At 45.9% G+C, this 23,644-nt stretch overlaps 1 protein-coding gene across 2 annotated transcripts in view; it reads right to left on the bottom strand.

Annotated features, from left to right (window-relative positions):
• Nucleotides 1–22,032, bottom strand: part of LOC129837606 (epithelial discoidin domain-containing receptor 1-like) — a 42,178-nt gene extending 20,146 nt beyond the window's left edge. The window contains exons 1-10 of one of the 2 annotated variants that reach the window (XM_055903904.1): nt 21,773–22,032; nt 18,355–18,457; nt 14,938–15,013; nt 14,508–14,660; nt 14,102–14,249; nt 11,542–11,644; nt 10,388–10,574; nt 2,577–2,826; nt 2,222–2,365; nt 814–867 (exon numbers count right to left, since the gene is read on the bottom strand). In XM_055903904.1, coding sequence (XP_055759879.1) covers nt 814–867; nt 2,222–2,365; nt 2,577–2,826; nt 10,388–10,574; nt 11,542–11,644; nt 14,102–14,249; nt 14,508–14,660; nt 14,938–15,013; nt 18,355–18,457; nt 21,773–21,872 — 1,318 coding nt within the window. In that variant the 5' untranslated portion in view covers nt 21,873–22,032. The remainder of the gene's footprint in view (nt 1–813; nt 868–2,221; nt 2,366–2,576; nt 2,827–10,387; nt 10,575–11,541; nt 11,645–14,101; nt 14,250–14,507; nt 14,661–14,937; nt 15,014–18,354; nt 18,458–21,772) is intronic. The other variant, XM_055903905.1, reaches the window with a different exon arrangement.
• Between the last annotated feature and the right edge of the window lie 1,612 nt (nt 22,033–23,644).

Genomic DNA, 23,644 nt, shown 5'->3' with positions numbered 1-23,644 from the left:
TGTGTGTGTGTGTGTGTGTGTGTGTGTGTGTGTGTGTGTGTGTGTGTGTGTGTGTGTGTGTGTGTGTGTGTGTGTGTGTGTGTGTGTGTGTGCGCTCATGCCGGGGACGTCTGTGAAAGCCTCAGCGCTGGTCTTGGGGACAGAATGTTTTAGCTGTGTTTTATGTTCCACATGACCTTGCATGAGAGCAGCAGCTCTGATTATATAGGAAATAGAATGGACACAGTTTATGAGTTCAGCTCAAACATGCAAAACAGTGTCGTAAAGTCTCTCTCTCTATAGCCGTTAAGACAGACATAGCACTACACACTGCCTCCCTCTTAAATTAAAAAAAAGGCCTGTAATTGTCTGATGTTCCTTAGTTCCACAGTGGTTCCGTTGGTTCCGACAACATGCAGTTAGGAAGATCACAGGAAGTAAGCTGTGGTGTTGTAGTATGTGAATATGATGAGGTACCACAAAGCAACATGCTGTGTTAGTGTGTTACACTCTTTGGCCCAGAGTCAAAACATTACCTCCACCTCCCATAATCCTTCCCTCCTGCCCTTTACCCTCTATCCCTCCCTATTTTCTTTCCTTCTGAACCCCTCATTGTCTCAGGACAGCTCTAAGCTGTGTTAAACAGACCAGTTATCAGGGGAAATGTCCTTTCCCTCTTTCCTCTCTCTCTCTCTCTCTCTCTGTCTGTCTGTCTGTCTGTCTGTCTGTCTGTCTGTCTGTCTGTCTGTCTGTCTGTCTGTCTGTCTGTCTGTCTGTCTGTCTGTCTCTCTCTCTCTCTCTCTCTCTCTCTCTCTCTCTCTCTCTCTCTCTCACCTGACAGTGTGCTGTTGCCCGTGCTGTCCATCATGGGGTTGGTGGTGGGGGGTTCTAGAGGAACGAGAGATGGAAGAAGTGATCATACAGAGGAGAAGATAGTTTCTGTCAAGGTACTGAAAAGCATGAGAGCGTGATGATATGTAGCATATGAGATGTCCAACTCCACGTGGACTCTAAAGATGTATTATTCTGTAGACGACCATGTTGCCAGACAAAGCTGCAGTGTAGACGACCATGTTGCCAGACAAAGCTGCAGTGTAGACGACCATGTTGCCAGACAAAGCTGCAGTGTAGACGATCATGTTGCCAGACAAAGCTGCAGTTTAGAAGACCATGTTGCCAGACAAAGCTGTAGTGTAGACGATCATGTTGCCAGACAAAGCTGCAGTGTAGACGACCATGTTGCCAGACAAAGCTGCAGTGTAGACGATCATGTTGCCAGACAAAGCTGCAGTGTAGACGACCATGTTGCCAGACAAAGCTGCAGTGTAGAAGACCATGTTGCCAGACAAAGCTGCAGTTTAGACGACCATGTTGCCAGACAAAGCTGCAGTGTAGACGACCATGTTGCCAGACAAAGCTGCAGTGTAGACGACCATGTTGCCAGACAAAGCTGCAGTGTAGACGACCATGTTGCCAGACAAAGCTGCAGTGTAGACGACCATGTTGCCAGACAAAGCTGCAGTGTAGACGACCATGTTGCCAGACAAAGCTGCAGTGTAGACGACCATGTTGCCAGACAAAGCTGCAGTGTAGACGACCATGTTGCCAGACAAAGCTGCAGTGTAGACGACCATGTTGCCAGACAAAGCTGCAGTGTAGACGACCATGTTGCCAGACAAAGCTGCAGTGTAGACGACCATGTTGCCAGACAAAGCTGCAGTGTAGACGACCATGTTGCCAGACAAAGCTGCAGTGTAGACGACCATGTTGCCAGACAAAGCTGCAGTGTAGACGACCATGTTGCCAGACAAAGCTGCAGTGTATACGGCTGTTGTGTGAGGTTGGACTGAGGCCAGGGGCTTTAACACAGCATGATGGACGGAGGAGGAGGTGGCTCACACATGGCTCCTTTCTACATGGATATCCAGCACTGGTGTGGTTACTTCTTATACTCTGTCTTTTTTGTCATTGCATGTTTCTGGAAATGCTTTAAACACACGACTTAGACCACTGCATGCCCACACTCATCACAACTGGTGGGTCAAGGGCAAGAGGGAGGAGGAGAGAGGAGAGGAGGTGAGAGGGGAAAGGAGAGAGGAATAGGAATGGAGGAGGGGTGAAAATGGGAAAGGTGGGAAAAGGGGAAAGGGTGAGGGATGAGAGGAGCGTGGGACAAAAGGGGGATGAATGGAAGAGAGGGGGATGACAGAGAGGTACAAGTGGTGAAGGAGAGGTGACTCACCTGAGGGAGCGCTAGTGAAGTTGTGGTTGAGGGCGGGGCTGACAGAGGAGGGGAAGACAGAAGGAGGAGGAGTAGCGGAGGAGACCGGAGGAGCAGGAAGAGCAGAGCCCGTGTCCATAGGGTCAACACCCTCCCCATACGGCTCTGAGAGAGAGATGGGGATAAACAAGAATAGGATGATCAACTTCCTAAGATAATCAGAGATAACCATGAATCCCACAGAGTAGAAGGGGAGAGAGACACTGAGAATCAGAGAGAAAAGGAGAGATAACGTTAAAATGACAGAGATAATGAGAAAAGGAGAGAAGAGGAGTGAGAATGAAAGGCAGTGAAAGAGAGCAATACCCTGACGTACCGGAGTAGAAGGAGATCTCAGAGATGAGCATCCATCGGTCTGCGAAGGAAAACTGGCAGCGTAAGATCTGGGCGGGGCGACCCCCCAGGGGCAGGGAGATGGGGCGTGAGGAGGGGTCCTTCAGGTCCTCCAGGGGTACAGCCAGGGAGAGGGGGGGCGAGGACCAGGGGAGTAAGAGGCCAGGTTTAAACTGACACTCTACCTTACTGAACACCCTCACACCCTGGGTGTGACGGTTGTTACTGTGGACCTGGATGGGGGAGGGGAGGAAGAGAAAGGAAGGGAATAAAGAGTTAATAAGATAATGAACATTTAACAATGAGAAGGGCTTATCAAGAAAACTTCCAAAATGACTAATTCAAGGCAGAAAGGAGTTGGAGCACGCAACAGAGATGTATTTATTTTAGCTCATCTTAATCCATTGTACAGGATGAAAACAGGTGACTGACGTTTTAACGTCAAGCTGACGTCTTCCTCAGAGTGAACTGACCATTGCACTTAGCTCCTATTTATAGCCTAGTGGCCCATTGAGACACAACAATGTAAAATAATTATAATGATAATATGTTTCAAGGTAAATGGCAAATTATAGCACAAAATAATACTAATAATAAGATAAATAGTGTGTCTCTTTAGTCAATAGGCCATGTCAAAATATACATAAGTGATTTGGGTGTCTGTGAATCCGGAGACACAGAGACCCCAAAAACCAAGACAACAACATTATAGAAAGGAGGACGGTAAAAAGAATCTAGTACTGCCTGAACGCCTCTCTTTCTTTGAGTTGATGTATGATGTCACCTCATCTTGGTGACACGTGGACCTGTTCTATGGCTATAAAGCGCAGGGAGGAAGGTGAGCCATGATTGGCTTCCATGCAGTGGAGTGCAATAGCATAGTCCGTGTTTTAACTATGCTCCAACTTCTTTTTACCTTCGAATTAGACCTTTTGGAAGTTTTTCTCATGATTCTTGTCATTGATGTTGAGCATCCCTCCTTTCCTTTGTTTGCTGAAGCGCAAAGGCCCACCTGATCTTGATTTAAAAAAAAATGGTAACACTAAAACCCTGCAGTTATAATGCATCGTTAGGCTTGTTATGACCATGTACTACCTCCTTATAATAGGAACATCACATTACACTGAGGTACTAGGTGGAAATAACAAAACTCTGCATAAAGAAATGGTCAATGTGCAAACTATCTTTTTAAGTTGGAGGGGGGGGGCATTCAATTAAAACATTAAATTAAAAAAAGCATTTAAATCCTGTTGACTCTTGATTGTTTTGGCAACATTGTTGTGAGCCAGCTATAAATGCAAATGAGTGCAAGTGGAAAGTGATTAGTGAAAGTATGAAGTATGAAAGTATGAAGGAAGAGAAGAAAAAGAGAGAAGAACAAGAAGAGAAAGGAAAGAGAAGAGGGGTGAGGTGAGAATAAGAGAGGGGGAAAAGAAAGGAGAGGTTGATTGATTTGAGAAAATACATTTTACAGCCCACCAGAGGGACACGGCAGGAGAAAAGAGAGATAGTCCATAGACTATCACTGCTACCTAGTGAGGAGAGAGAGAGAGAGATATTCCATTGACTATTACTGCTACCTAGTGAGGAGAGAGAGAGAGAGAGAGAGAGAGAGAGAGAGAGAGAGAGAGAGAGGGAGGGTGGGGGGATTTAACACGCAAGGGAGAGGACAAACTGTAGACCTAAAAAATAGGAGATCTAGGGGGAGAGTGAGAGGGGGGCCAAGAAGAGAGAGAGAGAGAGTCAGCTGGAAGAGAGGGAGAAAGAGAAAGGGGGAGAGAGGGGGGGAGAAAGAGAGGGATAGAAAGAGAGAGGGGGCAGGAAAAGAGGAAGGGAGAGGGAATAAAGAGAAATAGAAAGGATAGAGGGTGAGGTAGATAGAGGGTGAGGTAGATAGGGGGTGAGGTAGATAGGGGGTGAGGTAGATAGAGGGTGAGGTAGATAGGGGGTGAGGTAGATAGAGGGTGAGGTAGATAGGGGGTGAGGTAGATAGGGGGTGAGGTAGATAGGGGGTGATGTAGATAGAGGGTGAGGTAGATAGGGGGTGAGGTAGATAGAGGGTGAGGTAGATAGGGGGTGAGGTAGATAGGGGGTGAGGTAGATCGGGAGTGAGGTAGATAGAGGGTGAGGTAGATAGGGGGTGAGGTAGATAGAGGATGAGGTAGATAGAGAGTGGGGTAGATAGGGGGTGAGGTAGATAGGGGGTGAGGTAGATAGAGAGTGAGGTAGATAGAAGGTGAGGTAGATAGGGGGTGAGGTAGATAGAGGGTGAGGTAGATAGAGGGTGAGGTAGATAGGGGGTGAGGTAGATAGGGGGTGAGGTAGATGGGGGTGAGGTAGATAGGGGGTGAGGTAGATAGGGGGTGAGGTAGATAGAGGGTGAGGTAGATAGGGGGTGAGGTAGATAGGGGGTGAGGTAGATAGGGGGTGAGGTAGATAGGGGGTGAGGTAGATAGGGGGTGAAGTAGATAGGGGGTGAGGTAGATAGGGGGTGAGGTAGATAGGGGTTATAAGGGGAAAGGCAGGGAATAGAATAGCCAGGAAGATGAGAGAGAGAGAGAGAGGGGGAATACAGAGAGGAAAAGAAGGGGAAGAGGGAGAGTGATAGGGCATCTGGGGGGAAAGAAAAGGTGAAGGAGATAGGGATCTAGAGGGAGAAATGTTTCCTCTAATGGGGCAGGAAGGGCTGGTATAAAGACTCTACTGACAGGTTAGTCATTAACCTGACACTTGCTTTAGGGCCAACCTCTAACTAAAACCTCATGTGGATCTGTGTAATACAAACAGCACGCACGCACGCACGCACGCACGCACGCACGCACACACACACACACACACATACTCCTGGAACACAACACTGAGGTTAACATATAACTGATTGTAATTTGGAATGGGCCTAAGTCAAAAAAGCAAAGCCTGCTGGGTAATCTGTCCTGCACAAGCCTGGCTAGAAAACATACATTATGTTCTTGTTATTTCTAGCTTAGTGTGATGGTTTGGGGATGCTTTGCTGCCTCAGGACCTGTACAACTTGCCTTAATAGAAGTAACCATGAATTCTGCTCTGTATCAGACAATTCTACAGGAGAATGTCAGGCCATCCGTCTGTGAGTTGAAGAGGATGCACAGCTGGGTCATGCAGCAAGACAATGATCCAAAACACACAATCAAGTCTACATGTAAATGGCTAAAAAGCAACACATTTGAAGTTCTGGAATGTCCTAATCAAAGTCCAGACCTAACCCTGATTGAGATGTTGTGGCGGGACTGTCACACAAATGTCACTGAGTTAAAGCAGTTCTGCATGGAAGGTGGGACAAAATTCCTCCACAGCGACGTGAGAGACTGATCAACAACTACAGAAGCTTTTGGTTGGAGTCATTACAGCTAATGGTGGCACAACCGGTTACTGAGTGTAAGGGGCAATTACTTTTTCACACAGGGGAATTGGGTGATGCATTTGTTTATGAAATAAATGAAATAAGTATGTAATTGTTGTGGGAGGCCCCGGTGAACAACTGAGCAAGAGGACAAGTACATTAGAGTATCTAGTTTGAGAAACAGACGCCTCACAAGTCCCCAACTGGCAGCTTCATTAAATAGTACGCGCAAAACACCAGTCTCAACATCAATAGTGAAGAGGCGACTCCGGGATGCTAGCCTTCTAGTCAGAGTTCCTCTGTCCAGTGTCTATGTTCTTTAACCCATCTTAATATTTAATTCTTATTGGCCAGTCTGAGACATGGCTTTTTCTTTGCAACTTTTTCTAGAAGGCCAGAATCCCGGAGTCGCCTCTTCACTGTTGACGTTGAGACTGGTGTTTTGCGGGTACTATTTAATGAAGCTGCCAGTTGAGGACTTGTGAGGCGTCTGTTTCTCAAACTACAGTCGTGGCCAAAAGCTTTGAGAATGACACAAATATACATTTTCACAAAGTCTGCTGCCTCAGTTTGTATGATGGCAATTTGCATATACTCCAGAATGTTATGAAGAGTGATCAGATGAATTGCAATTAATTGCAAAGTCCCTCTTTACCACGCAAATTAACTGAATCCCCCAAAAAGATTTCCACTGCATTTCAGCCCTGCCACAAAAGGACCAACTGACATCATGTCAGTGACTCTCTCATTAACACAGGTGTGAGTGTTGGCGAGGACAAGGCTGGAGATCACTCTGTCATGCTGATTGAGTTCGAATAACAGACTGGAAGCTTCAAAAGGAGGGTGGTGCATGGAATCATTGTTCTTCCTCTGTCATGGTTACCTGCAAGGAAACACGTGCCATCATCATTGCTTTGCACAAAAGGGGCATCACAGGCAAGGATATTGCTGCCAGTAAGATTGCATGTATATCAACCATTTATCGGATCATCAAGAACTTCAAGGAGAGCGGTTCAATTGTTGTGAAGAAGGCTTCAGGGCGCCCAAGAAAGTCCAGCAAGCGCCAGGACCGTCTCCTAAAGTTGATTCAGCTGCGGGATCGGGGCACCAACAGTACAGAGCTTGCTCAGGAATGGCAGCAGGCAGGTGTGAGTGCATCTGCACGCACAGTGAGGTGAAGACTTCTGGAGGATGGCCTGGAGTCAAGAAGGGCAGCAAAGAAGCCACTTCTCTCCAGGAAAAACATCAGGGACAGACTGATATTCTGCAAAAGGTACAGGGATTGGACTGCTGAGGACTGGGGTAAAGTCATTTTCTCTGATGAATCCCCTTTCCGATTGTTTGGGGCATCCGGAAAAAAGCTTGTCCGGAGAAGTCAAGGTGAGAGCTACCATCAGTCCTGTGTCATGCCAACAGTAAAGCATCCTGAGACCATTCATGTGTGGGGTTGCTTCTCAGCCAAGGGAGTGGGCTCACTCACAATTTTGCCTAAGAATACAGCCATGAATAAAGAATGGTACCAACACATCCTCCGAGAGCAACTTCTCCCAACCATCCAGGAACAGTTTGGTGACGAACAATGCCTTTTCCAGCATGATGGAGCACCTTGCCATAAGGCAAAAGTGATAACTAAGTGGCTCGGGGAACAAAACATCGATATTTTGTGTCCATGGCCAGGAAACTCCCCAGACCTTAATCCCATTGAGAACTTGTGGTCAATCCTCAAGAGGCGGGTGGACAAACAAAAACCCACAAATTCTGACAAACTCCAAGCATTGCTTATGCAAGAATGGGCTGCCATGAGTCAGGATGTGGCCAAGAAGGTAATTGACAGCATGCCAGGGTGGATTGCAGAGGTCTTGAAAAAGAAGGGTCAACATTGCAAATATTGACTCTTTGCATCAACTTCATGTAATTGTCAATAAAAGCCTTTGACACTTATGAAATGCTTGTAATTATACTTCAGTATTCCATAGTAACATCTGACAAAAATATCTAAAGACACTGAAGCAGCAAACTTTGTGGAAATTAATATTTGTGTCATTCTCAAAACTTTTGGGCATGACTGTACATAAACAGTGAGAGTGTACACTACTAAGCCCCCTGTAGCCTGGCCCTTCATGAAGCAGCCATACGCTCAGTGAGTTAGAGCTAGCCCTATAGCCCTTACCACATGGAACCCTCCCCTCCACCTTCTCACTCACATGTTCTCCCCCAGAGGACAGTACAGTACTAGATAATACCGTACAGTACAGTACTAGATAATACAGTACAGTACTAGATAATACGGTACAGTACAGTACTAGATAATACAGGACAGTACTAGATAATACAGTACAGTACAGTACTAGATAATACGGTACAGTACTATATAATACAGTACAGTACAGTACTATATAATACAGTACAGTACAGTACTAGATAATACAGTACAGTACTAGATCATACGGTACAGTACAGTACTAGATAATACAGGACAGTACTAGATAATACAGTACAGTACTAGATAATACGGTACAGTACAGTACTAGATAATACAGTACAGTACTAGATAATACAGTACAGTACTAGATAATATGGTACAGTACTATATAATACAGTACAGTACAGTACTAGATAATACAGTACAGAACTAGATAATACAGTTCAGTATAGTACAGTATAGAACTAGTTAATACAGTTCAGTACAGTACAGTACAGTACAGTACTAGATAATACAGTACAGTACTAGATAATACAGGACAGTACTAGATAATACAGTACAGTACTAGATAATTCAGTACAGTACTAGATAATACGGTACAGTACTATATAATACAGTACAGTACTAGATAATACAGTACAGTACAGTATAGTACTAGATAATACTCAACTACTCTCAACTATTCTAAGGACAGTTTTATTGCTTCTTTAATCAGCACTACAGTTTTCAGCTGTACTAACATAATTGTAAAAGGGGTTTCTAATGATCAATTAGCCTTTTAAAAGTATAAACTTGGATTAGCTAACACAACGTGCCATTGGAACACAGGAGTGATGGTTGCTGATAATGGGTCTCTGTACGCCTATGTAGATATTCCATAAAAAATCTGCCGTTTCCAGCTACAACTGTCATTTACAACATTAACAATGTCTACACTGTATTTATGGTCAATTTGATGTTATTTTAATGGACAAAAAATCTGCTTTTCTTTCAAAAACAAGGACATTTCTAAGTGACCCCAAACTTTTGAACGGTAATGTATATATCAAGATAGATAGACAGAGAGGCAGAGAGAGAGATCTAGGTAACGGAACACGTTTCTCTCCTGCGAGAGCGTCCTAGAACCAGGTTAGAGAACATATCTCCCTTTCGGGAACGCAGACTTGTCAGGTTCGGGTTCCTGCAGTTATTTATGTGAACTGTGTGCTATTCCTTTCAGGTGTGTGTTTGCTGAGATAACACCAGGAAACACATTGGAAAAAACAGAAAAAACAGCGATAGCGATAGAATGCTTTAGATAGCTTAGGTGCAGCATTCCGAGAGGACTGGGAAAACACTGGGATAGTTCAAGAATTCCCATCGTTAACGGCATAGCATAGGGGAACTAATGATAACACTGAAAAGTTCAAAACAGATCACTCATCGTTTGTATCTAGACTGGAAAGTCAAACTGGTCAATACTGTTTCTTTACTCATCTCTTTCATTCTTCCTGCTTGTTTTCTTTAACTCATTCATTTTATTGTTTTAAAGTGTGGTGTGGTTTTAAATACAATTTCATTAAAGTTTTATTGGATTTAATTGGATCCAATCCCAGGCCTAACCAACATTCTAGACTGACTTCATTCCAGAAGAGAAAACAGGACATTAAACTGGGTTGCTTCACATCCAAAATCTTCCAACATAACAACACAACATTTCACCATAAAGAAACCATCAAACCACACATTCAGCCAGTGATACAACCTAATGGCCCCCAGAGACCAGACAACAGACAAACAATGATAAACAACAGGAAAATGAAAAGCTCATTTGATGGTGGGACTGGGAGGGTAATTTAAGACAATGTGTTACTGGCTAGTCACACGATGAAAAAGAGATATAAAGTGATGTGACAACAGTTATTATGTTATTATGTGTTGTGCAATGTTGGTCAACATTATTGTATAATGGATCACTTGAAGGTTTTATAGAGATGTATTGGACTGTGTGAGCCAAGGATTTTAGGAGGGATTTTTGGATTTAAAGACAGAGACACACGTAGGCATAAGGGACACACACACACACCCTCCCTCCCTCCCCTCACACACACACCCTCCCTCCCTCCCCTCACACACACACCCTCCCTCCCTCCCCTCACACACACACACCCTCCCTCCCTCCCCTCACACACACATCCTCCCTCCCTCCCCTCACACACACACATCCTCTTACCTGCATGGTGTGGAAGCTGCGTGTCTTTTCGAAGTGGAACTCGATGTCAACGCTGCCCTGCCCCAGAGCCTCTCTGCTCCAGCCCAGGTAGTCATACCCCGGCCACACCCTCAGCTCCTTGGTCTCTGTGAAGTCATCCCCTCCTAACACACCGTCAAACAGCTGGCCCAGGCCCCCGAACTGAACCCTAAACACATACAGTACACATTATTACACCGTTATACATATACTGTACACATGCCAAGGCATACACAGTCATACATTGTACATGTGACACACAGAGACATGCACACACCCACATCCAGACATATACAGAAGTTCACACACACACACACACACACACACACACACACACACACACACACACACACACACACACACACACACACACACACACACACATGTGCACACGCGTACACACAACTCAGACTGCTATGTCTCAGCTTTCTCACACACACACACACACACACACACACACACACACACACACACACACACACACACACACACACACACACACACACACACACACACACACACACACACACATACACACACACACACACACACACACACACACACACACCTGCTGTATATAGGTCTGGGTTGCATCAAAACCGTTAGCTCACCCGCTATGAAAACAGTTGTGCCCCATTAAAAAGGTATATGTGAATATAACCTCCCTACTTTCCCCCATCCCTGGACAATACAGTCTGGAAACAGAGTACAAGTCCCTCAGCAAATAAAGTCTGACTCCAGATCATTTCATTCTTACTCGTTTAGGTGGACAGAGAAAAGAAACATTGGGTAGAGGAGTTGTTTCGTGTGTGTGTATGACAGACTAAAGGCATTTGGCTGACTGCGGCTCACTAAGGCCCTGTTCACTACTAACAGATGGGATGAGTCCAGGAGCAGAGCAGCACCGGAGGGGGCCTGCAGACGATGGAGGCCGTGTTTCAGCTAGCTACTGGTTCCTTTATATATTCATCCATATTTTACCAGGTAGGTTGGCTGAGAACACATTCTCTTTTACAGCGACAACATGGGTAAAAGTTGGATTTGTGTGGGACCCAACTAAAGCCAACGGAGGATGAAGACCAATCTCAAGTAGCCAGCCAATACCCACAGAGCTGAGAGAGGAGGATGATGCTTACCCTGACTCTACGCTGCCATCGTAGGTGGAATCGTTGAGGTACACAGGTGAGCCAGACAGGTGCATCACATGACCCACTGGAGCTGTGTACACCAACAGGCCATCTGAGAGAGAGAGAGGGAGAGGGGGAGAGAGAGAGGGAGAGATAGAGAGAGAGGGAGCGAGAGGGAGAGGGAGAGGGAGAGAGAGGGAGAGATAGAGAGAGAGAGAGAGAGAGAGATAGCGGGACAGAGAGAGAGGGTCAAAGATAGAGAGAAAGAAATAGAGGGAGAGGGAGAGAGTGAAAAAGAGAGAGAGAGGGAGGGGGAGAGGGAGAGAGAGTGAGAAAGAAAGAAAGAGAGAGAGAAAGAAAAATAGATCGAGGGGGAGAGAGAGAGAGAGAGATGGAGGGGGAGAGGGAGAGAGAGGGGGAGGTATATATAAAGAGACTACATTAATAATATACACTTTAATAAGATACAACATACATCATCTTTACCATCGCCTGGTCAGCTACACATGAACTACATACGTTGGTTAAGCCTGTGTTCAGGAGATGAGAAACACACAGGCAGAGCAGACATCTCTCCAGAACAGCTCTATAGAACATTAGTCAGTGAAACACTAGACTCTCTCTCCCCCCAGCCAGCCTGTATGGCTAATCAGTATGTTCTCCTAGCACAGACCTGACGTCACTCACTGCAACTAGCACCTTCTCCTTCAGCGCTCACATCCAGAATAAACACAGCTTTTACAGAGGCAGGGAGTGTGTGTGTTTGTGTGTACATGTGTGTCCGTGTGTGTGGGGGACGTGGGCTCAGTCCCATTGGGGTCTTGCACAATAAACAAACCACATAGCATACCGGTTCCCCGCCACAATGTAAAACGTGATGATGGAACAGGAATGTGTGCTGAGAAATGGGTCTGTCATTTCTGTGAATCTGCATCTTATAGTGTTAGTGGTTACAGAGACAGAGTCCTCTCTAACAGACAATAATGATTCCAGGAAGATAGTCCATCTATCCCCAGAGAGACACACAGGAGGTTGAGTCTAAATTACATCCTATTCCCTATACGGTGCACTACTTTGACCAGAGCCCTGTATAGGGAATAGCTAGTGCCATTTAGGATGCGTCCAGATGCAGTGACCCCAGGCATTAAGGCTCAGCACTAGGCTTGATTTACAGCCAGTCAGCCAGCCATTGTGTGAAGGGAGGAGGACAGAGAGGAGGAGACGTGACCCACCCATAAACACAGTGTAATTCACTGGTGCTCTGTGAGCACGGAACATACCATCTATCATCCTCTGTGCTGTAGTGTCTCTTATCTGTGGTAAAACTGGATGCTTTTATCTCAGGCCAAACCAGACAGTAAATGAAACGTCATGGTGAGTTTACTCTATGACCATGTCTGCAGAAATACGTGCTTGAAGACACACATAATCAGCCTTATTACACACATTTACCAAATCTAGCAAACACACTGTAAATTCAAGGCGACACACACACACACACACACACACACACACACACACACACACACACACACACACACACACACACACACACACACACACACACACACACACACACACACACACACACACACACACACACACACACACACACACACACACACACAGCAATTAAGTCTAGGGATGGTGAAGTCGTTGGCCATACCCCTAAGTATCTGTAGTGCAGACAGCAAAGATATGAGTAGACAGTGTGATGTCCTCTATGCTGTGATCTTCCAAAGGCCTTCTTTTCAATGTCTGTCTGTATCCACCTTACACTCTTAGAAAAAATGGTTCTGGATAGATCAAAAAAGGGTTCTATGCTTGCTTCATATATGGCCCCCCCTAAAGGTTCTATATAGAACCCTATATGAAATTCAAGGCTTCTATGTGGAACCAATTTTGGTTCTGATCAAAGAACCCTACAAAAGGGTTCTACAGTATATAGTGCCGTATATGAAGCAAGCAATATAACCCTTTTTGGTTCTATCCAGAACCTTTCTTTTCAATGAGTGTATTAATTAATCTGCTCTAGACCCACACGCATGCAGAACCCATCCACACACATTTCCCAACTATCAGACAGACAGGAAGACAGACAGACAGACACAGACAGGCAGACAGACAGGCAGACAGACAGACAGACAGACAGACAGACAGGCAGGCAGGCAGGCAGGCAGACAGACAGACAGACAGACAGACAGACAGACAGACAGACAGTAAAGTAAAGTAAAGTAAAGTAAAGTAATTGAAGGTAATGTTCACGTGGACCATCCCACTAGGTGTCTGAGAAGCTACAATGTGATGTCATATGATCCTCCAAGGTCTGTGTGTCTAGAGTTCAGAACACCTGAGGACAAGGACACACATCCATTTATACATCCTCACTCTCTCTTTCATTCTCTTTTTTCTCTTTCAGACAGACCGACACACACACACACACACACACACACACACACACACACACACACACACACACACACACACACACACACACACACACACACACACACACACACACACACACACACACACACACACACACACACACACACACACAGTGACTCACCGTTCCACAGACAGCCATAGAGCTCAACTCGTAGACAGACGCTCATGACTCGGTCTGCCAGGGGATAGAAGCGGACATAGCGGGCAACAATGGGTGGACCCAGGTCCTTCAGAACCACATCATAGGTGTTCTCATTCCCAGACACCACCTGGTGGGTGAGGGGGGGGGGGGGGGGGCGGGGGGGAGACAGTCAAGAGTAGCATGGAGACCCATTGAATAACCATGAATAGCATAATTAAGCATTTAGATGTGAAAAAGAAAACTAGTGAGATTCAAGGATGTTGTGAGTGGGTGGCTGAATAAAAGGTTTGCATAAGACAGAAATGATGGAATGAGTCAGAGAAGCAGAACCAAGGGGAGAGAGAAACATTAGATAGATAAAACACACACACACACTTCTCTTTACCTCCTGCCCCCAGCGGTCCTTCCAGGTGATCCAGGTGCGTCCGTCTCGGGAGTAACGGAGCCGGTAGCTGCGAGCAAACTCCTGGCCGTGCCCGTCGGCATGGCGACCCTGGGTACCCACCAGAGCCAGGAAGTGCAGTGAGCGCAGGTCCACCTGGAAGAGAGAGAACAAGACGTCTCTAGTCACTGATCCAAGGTCAGTTGTAATGTAGTGCTCTGACCCTCAGGACCATCCTAACCCTCTACCTCCAACACAGGGAAACTTGGGAAGCTAGGAAACTTCTACCTTGATTAAATAAAACACAAACTCTAACCCAATGAAATGTGAGTATTGGTAGGATGATTGCACCTCTAGCCAATGGAAACAGAGAATCCTACACATACAGTGTGTGGTTGTAGCCCATGGAATAGGCCTGTGTACTCTGTCTGACCTGGAGGTACTCTGAAGCACTGGGGAACACTGCTCCTGCAGGACACCACGCACCGTCCCCCTCTCCTGTACTCAACCTGGGAGACAGAGAAAGATAGAGAGAGAGAAAGATCGAGAGAGAGAGAAAGATCAAGAGAGAGAAAAAGAGAGAGACACAGAGAGACAGAGATTAAGACAGAGATGAAGACAGAGAGAGAGAAAGAGAGAGATGCAGAGAGAGAGACATAGACAGAGAGAGAGAGTGAGAGAGAGAGAGAGACAGAGAGAGAGAGACATAGACAGAGAGATATATATAGAGAGAGACAGAGAGACAGAGACAGAGAGAGACAGAGAGACAGACATAGAGAGAGAGAGAGAGAGAGAGACAGAGAGAGACAGACATAGAGACAGAGAGAGAGAGAGACAGAGCCAGAGAGAGAGAGACAGAGAGAGACAGAAGGGGAGAGAGAGATAGAGTGAAGAGAGAGAGAGAGACAGAGAGACAGACATAGAGAGAGAGAGAGAGAGAGAGAGAGAGAGAGAGAGAGAGAGAGAGAGAGAGAGAGAGAGAGACAGAGAGAGAGACAGAGAGAGGCAGAAGGAGAGAGAGATAGAGAGAAGAGAAGAAGAGAGAGAGAGAGAGAGAGACAGAGAGAGAGACAGAGAGAGGCAGAAGGAGAGAGATAGAGAGAAGAGAAGAAGAGAGAGAGAGAGAGAGAGAGAGAGGGGGGGGGGGGGTTATTGAATTATTAATTTATGGATTCCATAATGAGATCATTCTGGATAGAATATAACTATCCCAACCACAAATACTTCTTACAGAGACCACAATATCCATCACCACAAACAGACCACAGTACAACCACTTAGTCGCTGGCATTAGGATCAATTCACACTGAGAACTGGTCCACATGAAGCAAACCAAACTTGGACCATATAAAGACCAGCCCTAACACCAAGACACAGTTCTTCCTGTCAACATTGTTGAATCGAATGCTAATAAAGTTTTACTACATTTGATGGTGATCCCACTGAGGTCAACCGAGACCACGCACACCACAATCTACCATTCAGAATCTACTGATGGAGGGTGGGAAGGGGGAGATAGAGGGATGAATGGATGAAGAAAGAGAGAGACAAACCAGGCCTCTGCATCCTGCATCAGCCAAAATGATTCATATGACAGATCACTGCCGTGCAAAACGAGAAAAACTGTCCAAGTCCTCTATTCCCCCCGTCTTTCTATCCATTCCCTTCTTCCCCTTCTCTTCCCTTCATCACTCTCTATTCCCTCTCTCTCTATCTCTCTCACTCTCAGACCAGCCAAGTACTCTATCCCTTCCTCCTTCTCTCTCTAAATTCCCTTCCTCCATCTCTCCTTCCCTCCATCTAACATGCTGTCATCCATCTGCTTTGGGACAATATCACAATGAGCACCTCCCTAAGATCACACACCAGGCTTCCTCCCTCCCTCGTTCCATCCCTCTTTCTATCTCCGCTCCTCCCTCCATCACAGTGACAAGCCCATTTTCCCTACTTCTCTCTCCTCCCCCCTCTTTCCCCAATCACCCCCCCCTCTCTCTATTCCCCTCTCTATCTTTCCCCTCCCTCCCTCTCTTCTCTCTCCCTCCATTCTTCTCGCTCTCTCTCCTCCCATCCTTCATATTATCTATCTCTCCCCTCCCTCTCGCTCTCTCTCCTCCCATCCTTCATACTATCTATCTCTCCCTCTCACTCTCTCTCCTCCCATCCTTCATACTATCTATCTCTCCCCTCCCTCTCACTCTCTCTCTCTCTCTCCTCCCATCCTTCATACTATCTATCTCTCCCCTCCCTCTCACTCTCTCTCTCTCCTCCCATCCTTCCTACTATCTATCTCTCCCCTCCCTCTCACTCTCTCTCTCTCCTCCCATCCTTCATACTATCTATCTCTCCCCTCCCTCTCACTCTCCTCCCATCCTTCATACTATCTCTCTCCCTCCCTCTCACTCTCTCTCCTCCCATCCTTCATACTATCTATCTATCTCTCCCCTCCCGCTCGCTCTCTCTCTCCTCCCATCATTCATACTATCTATCTCTACCCTCCCTCTCACTCTCTCTCTCCTCCCATCCTTCATACTATCTATCTCTCCCCTCCCTCTCGCTCTCTCTCTCCTCCCATCCTTCATACTATCTATCTCTCCCCTCCCTCTCACTCTCTCTCCCCTCCCATCCTTCATACTAACTATCTCTCCCCTCCCGCTCACTCTCTCTCCTCCCATCCTTCATACTATCTATCTCTCCCCTCCCTCTCACTCTCTCTCCTCCCATCCTTCATACTATCTATCTCTCCCCTCCCTCTCGCTCTTTCTCTCCTCCCATCCTTCATACTATCTATCTGTCCCCTCCCTCTCGCTCTCCTCCCATCCTTCATTCTATCTATCTCTCCCCTCCCTCGCTCTCTCTCTCCTCCCATCCTTCATACTATCTACCTACCCCTCCCTCTCACTCTCTCTCTCCTCCCATCCTTCATACTATCTATCTATCCCCTCTATCTCTCACTCTTCTCTTTCTCCCTCCCACTCTCTCCCCATCATCCTCTCTCTTTCCCCCCCATCCTTCTGTGTCTTTATATCTCTCTCTTCCCCATCCCTCTCTCCCTCTCTCTCTCTCTCTCTGTCTCTCTCTGGTGTCTCTTTAAGGGGTTGGGACTGATCACCTCCACATGGACTGACAGTCAGCCAGCAGACGCAGCCCAGACACGGCAGGCTAAGAGAGACATGGAAACACACAAGGCGCACGCACGCACACACACACACGCACACACACACGCACACACGCACGCACGCACACTCTGTGGATGTTGAGTAATAGGCCATGTGAATCTGCCTTGTCTAACAGGCTGGTCATGTAATGTCATGACCTAATGTGCTATACAGAGACACGCTGGCCACAGTCTTGTGTTGCAATCTAATAGTCTTCTCCTGTGTGATTTAAACATGGTGACAACAGATGGCAGACATAGTCAACGCTAGAGAGATACAGACCCAGAACCAGACATGAATAGAGATAATGTAATTACACACACGCACACACACACACACACACACACACACACACACACACACACACACACACACACACACACACACACACACACACACACACACACACACACACACACACACACACACACACACACACTTTGGATACTTTATTTGCACTCTTCACAGTCAAGCATTGAGGTACAAAGGACCCAAATATGTCAAAGGTCACAGAGTCTTAGAATCATGGAAACCAGAAACACTTCTCCTCCACAGAGATAATCTACAATAACAGCTGACACAGAGCTATACAGGCCAGCTGCTGGGCTTTTTCCCTTTGGAAGGTATGTAATAATACACACAACACATGCAGTGCAGCCAGGCAGGCACGCACACACACACACCGACACACATACCTGCCGTGTTTGGCCTCAGTAGAGTCTGACCAGGCGCTGGAAGCCGTGATGTCAGAGTCAGGGATGGTGCCATCCTCCATCCCCAGGGCATAACGACACTGAGCTGCATGGATGTGTGTGTGTGTGTGTGTGTGTGTGTGTGTGTGTGTGTGTGTGTGTGTGTGTGTGTGTGTGTGTGTGTGTGTGTGTGTGTGTGTGTGTGTGTGTGTGTGTGTGTGTGTGTGAGAGAAAGGGAGACAGACAGAGAGAGGGGGGGACAAGAATGAGACAGAGACTACATAGCATAATTCATCATGCCTGTCATACAGAGAATAGAGGACAGAATAGAACATTCTACTATCATACACATTCTACTATTTACATTTACATTTTAGTCATTTAGCAGACGCTCTTATCCAGAGCGACTTACAGTAGAGTGCATACATTTTATTAAATTTTTACATACTGAGACAAGGATATCCCTATCGGCCAAACCCTCCCTAACCGGGACGACGCTATGCCAATTGTGCGGTGTGAGACACCGCTGGTTCGGTTTTCACTCCCACAAGACAGACCCCAACCCAAACCCATTTCACCCCCCTGAGTAGTCTCTAGATTGTGTTGTGTTACATTCTTATCAAGACAATGGTTGGTGCGGTGATGGGTTGGTGTCTGATTCTGCATAGTGCTTCCAGGACCACCAATGGTCCGTCAATGGACTGCTAGCTAACACAGGGAAGCTGTAAGACATGTATGGGGAGGTGATGTGACAATGCTTGATCATGTAGATGAAGCTAAAATGAATGTGTAACGCTGATTAACGTTTATCAAAGAATATCAACAATACCAATCTGATTATGTATCAATGTCAGACTTTAATACTCTGACACTCATAGTTTAATAGCATATTAACATTTTGGGATAAACTTAATAACACATCGTCCTATATAGATATTTTATTACTTGATCTGCTAATGTTTTTGGTATTGTATAAATCATGTGCTAGGGTTACTGGTGAAGGTCTATATATATTCTCATACTGTCAACATTTCTCCATCTCAAAACGGTACGCACACATTTTTCACACAGAGATGAAATTGCACACAAGGTTGCTGTCTTAGTACTATATATAAAACAAGTATGTCCCAGTAAACTCCAGTATGTTTCACTAGTTTTCAGTATATAACCCAGTTCTTCCCAGACCCTTATTCCCAGCTCCAAACCCTCCATCCCAGACCCCAGTCTAAGGTTCAGTCTCTAGTCTCATGGAGCCAGATGAGTCTGGCTGAATATCGCATTATATTCCTCTGGCCTACCCGTTACAACTTAGCTTTAAAGTCTGGCAAGCAGAATGATGCTATCTCATACACAGGCCAGTTGCAGACACAGCAACAGCTGTTCCACCAGCAGTCTGTAACACCAGGCATTAGACAGACACACTAACAGCTGTTCCACCAGCAGTCTGTAACACCAGGCATTAGACAGACACACTAACAGCTGTTCCACCAGCAGTCTGTAACACCAGGCATTAGACAGACACACTAACATTTTACATTTACATATTAGTCATTTAGCAGACGCTCTTATCCAAAGCGACTTACAGTAGAGTGCATACATTTTATTACATTTTACATACTGAGACAAGGATATCCCTACCGGCCAAACCCTCCCTAACCCGGACGACGCTATGCCAATTGTGCGTCGCCCCACGGACCTCCCGGTTGCGGCCGGCTACGACAGAGCCTGGGCGCGAACCCAGAGACTCTGGGTGAGAGTGAGAGTATGATAGTACTCTCATTGTACTATCATACATATTCTACTATCATACACATTGTACTATAATTCATTCTACTATCATACACATTCTACTATCATACACATTCTACTATCATACACATTCTACTATCATACATATTCTACTATCATACATATTCTACTATCATACATATTCTACTATCATACACATTCTACTATCATACACATTCTACTATCATACACATTCTTCTATCATACATATTCTACTATCATACACATTCTACTATCATACACATTCTACTATCATACATATTCTACTATCATACACATTCTACTATCATACACATTCTTCTATCATACATATTCTACTATCATACACATTCTACTATCATACACATTGTACTATCATACACATTCTACTATCATACACATTCTACTATCATACATATTCTACTATCATACACATTCTACTATCATACATCAGGAGTAACATGATAGCTAAAATGATCTTAATTTGACCTGTTTCTCACAGCAGGAAAATAATCCTGCAGCAACAGGAAACATTCATTATTGTGTGGATTATAATTAATGGACATTTTTGTTAAGGAAAATCAAGTCGAACACACTACAAGTTTGCGAAATGTCCTGCAACAACAGGGTGATCCTACACCTGTACATGTCATTGTTGGAGCCAGTCATTGTTCACGCAGCATTAAGTCATCTCCGTCTCCATCTTTCCATCTCTATCTTTCCGTCTCCATCTTTCCATCTCTATCTTTCCGTCTCCATCTTTCCGTCTCCATCTTTCCATCTCCATCTTTCCATCTCTATTTTTCCTTCTCTATCTTTCCGTCGCCATCTTTCCGTCGCCATCTTTCCATCTCCATCTTTCCATCTCCATCTTTCCATCTCCATCTTTCCATCTCCATCTTTCCATCTCCATCTTTCCATCTCCATCTTTCCGTCTCCATCTTTCCGTCTCCATCTTTCCGTCTCTATCTTTCCGTCTCCATCTTTCCTTCTCTATCGTTCCATCTCCATCTTTCCATCTCCATCTCCATCTTTCCTTCTCTATCTTTCCTTCTCTATCTTTCCTTCTCTATCTTTCCTTCTCTATCTTTCCGTCTCTATCTTTCCGTCTCCATCTTTCCGTCTCCATCTTTCCGTCTCTATCTTTCCGTCTCCATCTTTCCTTCTCTATCTTTCCTTCTCTATCTTTCCTTCTCTATCTTTCCGTCTCCATCTTTCCTTCTCTATCTTTCCTTCTCTATCTTCCCTTCTCCATCTTTCCGTCTCCATCTTTCCTTCTCTATCTTTCCTTCACTATCTTTCCGTCTCCATCTTTCCTTCTCAGTCTTTCCTTCTCTATCTTTCTCTCTCCATCTTTCCGTCTCCATCTTTCCGTCTCCATCTTTCCGTCTCCATCTTTCCGTCTCTATCTTTCCGTCTCCATCTTTCCTTCTCCATCTTTCCATCTCCATCTTTTCTATCTTTCCCACATGGAAACCTACTCCAATGTTCTGGTCAAAAGCAATGCGTTCTATAGGGAATAGGGTACCATTTGGGACACATTTTCAGACCCCATTCTCTTCAACAATAACGACCAATCATATTCTGGGGATCTGATTTGAACTTGACCTTAAGCAGCCACTTCCTGTCTGACATCTGACCTTTGACCTCTCACCTGGTTTAAAGTGCCAGTCGTGGTCATCCGCAGCCGACAACGCCACCAGAATGACGGTATCCACAATGCCAGGTAACGGCCGCAGCTCTGGCGTTGCCATGGCACCAGCAACACACCCGGTTATACTGTCATTGATATGGGGACGTGGATAACTGATACTGTCATTGATATGGGGGCGTGGGGGTGTGGATAACTGATACTGTCATTGATATGGTGGCGTGGATAACTGATACTGTCATTGATATGGTGGCGTGGATAACTGATACTGTCATTGATATGGTGGCGTGGATAACTGATGCTGTCAGTGATATGGGGGCGTGGGGGGGTGGATAATGATAAGGTCAGTGATATGGTGGCGTGGGGGGGGTTGATAATGATGCTGTCAGTGATATGGTGGCGTGGGGGGTGGGGTGGGGTGATAATGATGCTGTCAGTGATATGAGGGCATGGGGGGGTGATAAGGGGGGAAGTTCTAACTCGGTTGCTGTCGGTGAGTCAGTGGATAGGAATGTGGGTTTGGAAGATAAACCCTCTGAGAGACACACACACCTACCCCCTACACTCTACCCCCTACCCCCTACACCCTACCCCCTACACCCTACCCCCTACACCCCCACACGGACAGGCCTGTTTCATTACATCATTACCTAGCTGCCAATAAAACTCTCTCTCCAGGCCTCCCCATCTCTCTTTTTACTCCCCTCTCTGTTATTGCCCTCTGTCTCCATTGGCTTTCTTCCCACGCTCTCCCTCTCTTTCTCCATTGGCTTTCTTCCCACGCTCTCCCTCTCTTTCTCCATTGGCTTTCTTCCCACGCTCTCCCTCTCTTTCTCCATTGGCTTTCTTCCCACGCTCTCCCTCTCTTAATCCATTGGCTTTCTTCCCACGCTCTCCCTCTCTTACTCCATTGGCTTTCTTCCCACGCTCTCCCTCTCTTACTCCATTGGCTTTCTTCCCACGCTCTCCCTCTCTTACTCCATTGGCTTTCTTCCCACTCTCTCCCTCTCTTACTCCATTGGCTTTCTTCCCACGCTCTCCCTCTCTTTCTCCATTGGCTTTCTTCCCACGCTCTCCCTCTCTTTCTCCATTGGCTTTCTTCCCACGCTCTCCCTCTCTTACTCCATTGGCTTTCTTCCCACGCTCTCCCTCTCTTTCTCCATTGGCTTTCTTCCCACGCTCTCCTTCTCTTACTCCATTGGCTTTCTGCCCACGCTCTCCCTCTCTTTCTCCATTGGCTTTCTTCCCACGCTCTCCCTCTCTTACTCCATTGGTTTTCTTCCCACGCTCTCCCTCTCTTTCTCCATTGGCTTTCTTCCCACTCTCTCCCTCTCTTTCTCCATTGGCTTTCTTCCCACTCTCTCCCTCTCTTTCTCCATTGGCTTTCTTCCCACTCTCTCCCTCTCTTTCTCCATTGGCTTTCTTCCCACGCTCTCCCTCTCTTTCTCCATTGGCTTTCTTCCCACGCTCTCCCTCTCTTTCTCCATTGGTTTTCTTCCCACGCTCTCCCTCTCTTTCTCCATTGGCTTTCTTCCCACTCTCTCCCTCTCTTTCTCCATTGGCTTTCTTCCCACTCTCTCCCTCTCTTTCTCCATTGGCTTTCTTCCCACTCTCTCCCTCTCTTTCTCCATTGGCTTTCTTCCCACGCTCTCCCTCTCTTTCTCCATTGGCTTTCTTCCCACGCTCTCCCTCTCTTTCTCCCCCTTTCACACACACGGTGGCTGTTTCCCTTCCTTTATTCACTCGTCATATCAGTTCATATCCCGCTACTAATGGGCTATTTCCTCCTATTAAAGACTTGTTGTTGCATCACCACAGCAACGGTGTGGAAATAATAACCATATGGATCAAATCAGATGACACAAACGTGTGCAT

Source organism: Salvelinus fontinalis, chromosome 38 (assembly GCF_029448725.1).
Source record: "Salvelinus fontinalis isolate EN_2023a chromosome 38, ASM2944872v1, whole genome shotgun sequence".
Taxonomy (NCBI): Eukaryota; Metazoa; Chordata; class Actinopteri; order Salmoniformes; family Salmonidae; genus Salvelinus; species Salvelinus fontinalis.
The sequence above is the reverse complement of the archived record's forward strand: the minus strand, read 5'-3'. Positions and strand labels throughout refer to the sequence as shown.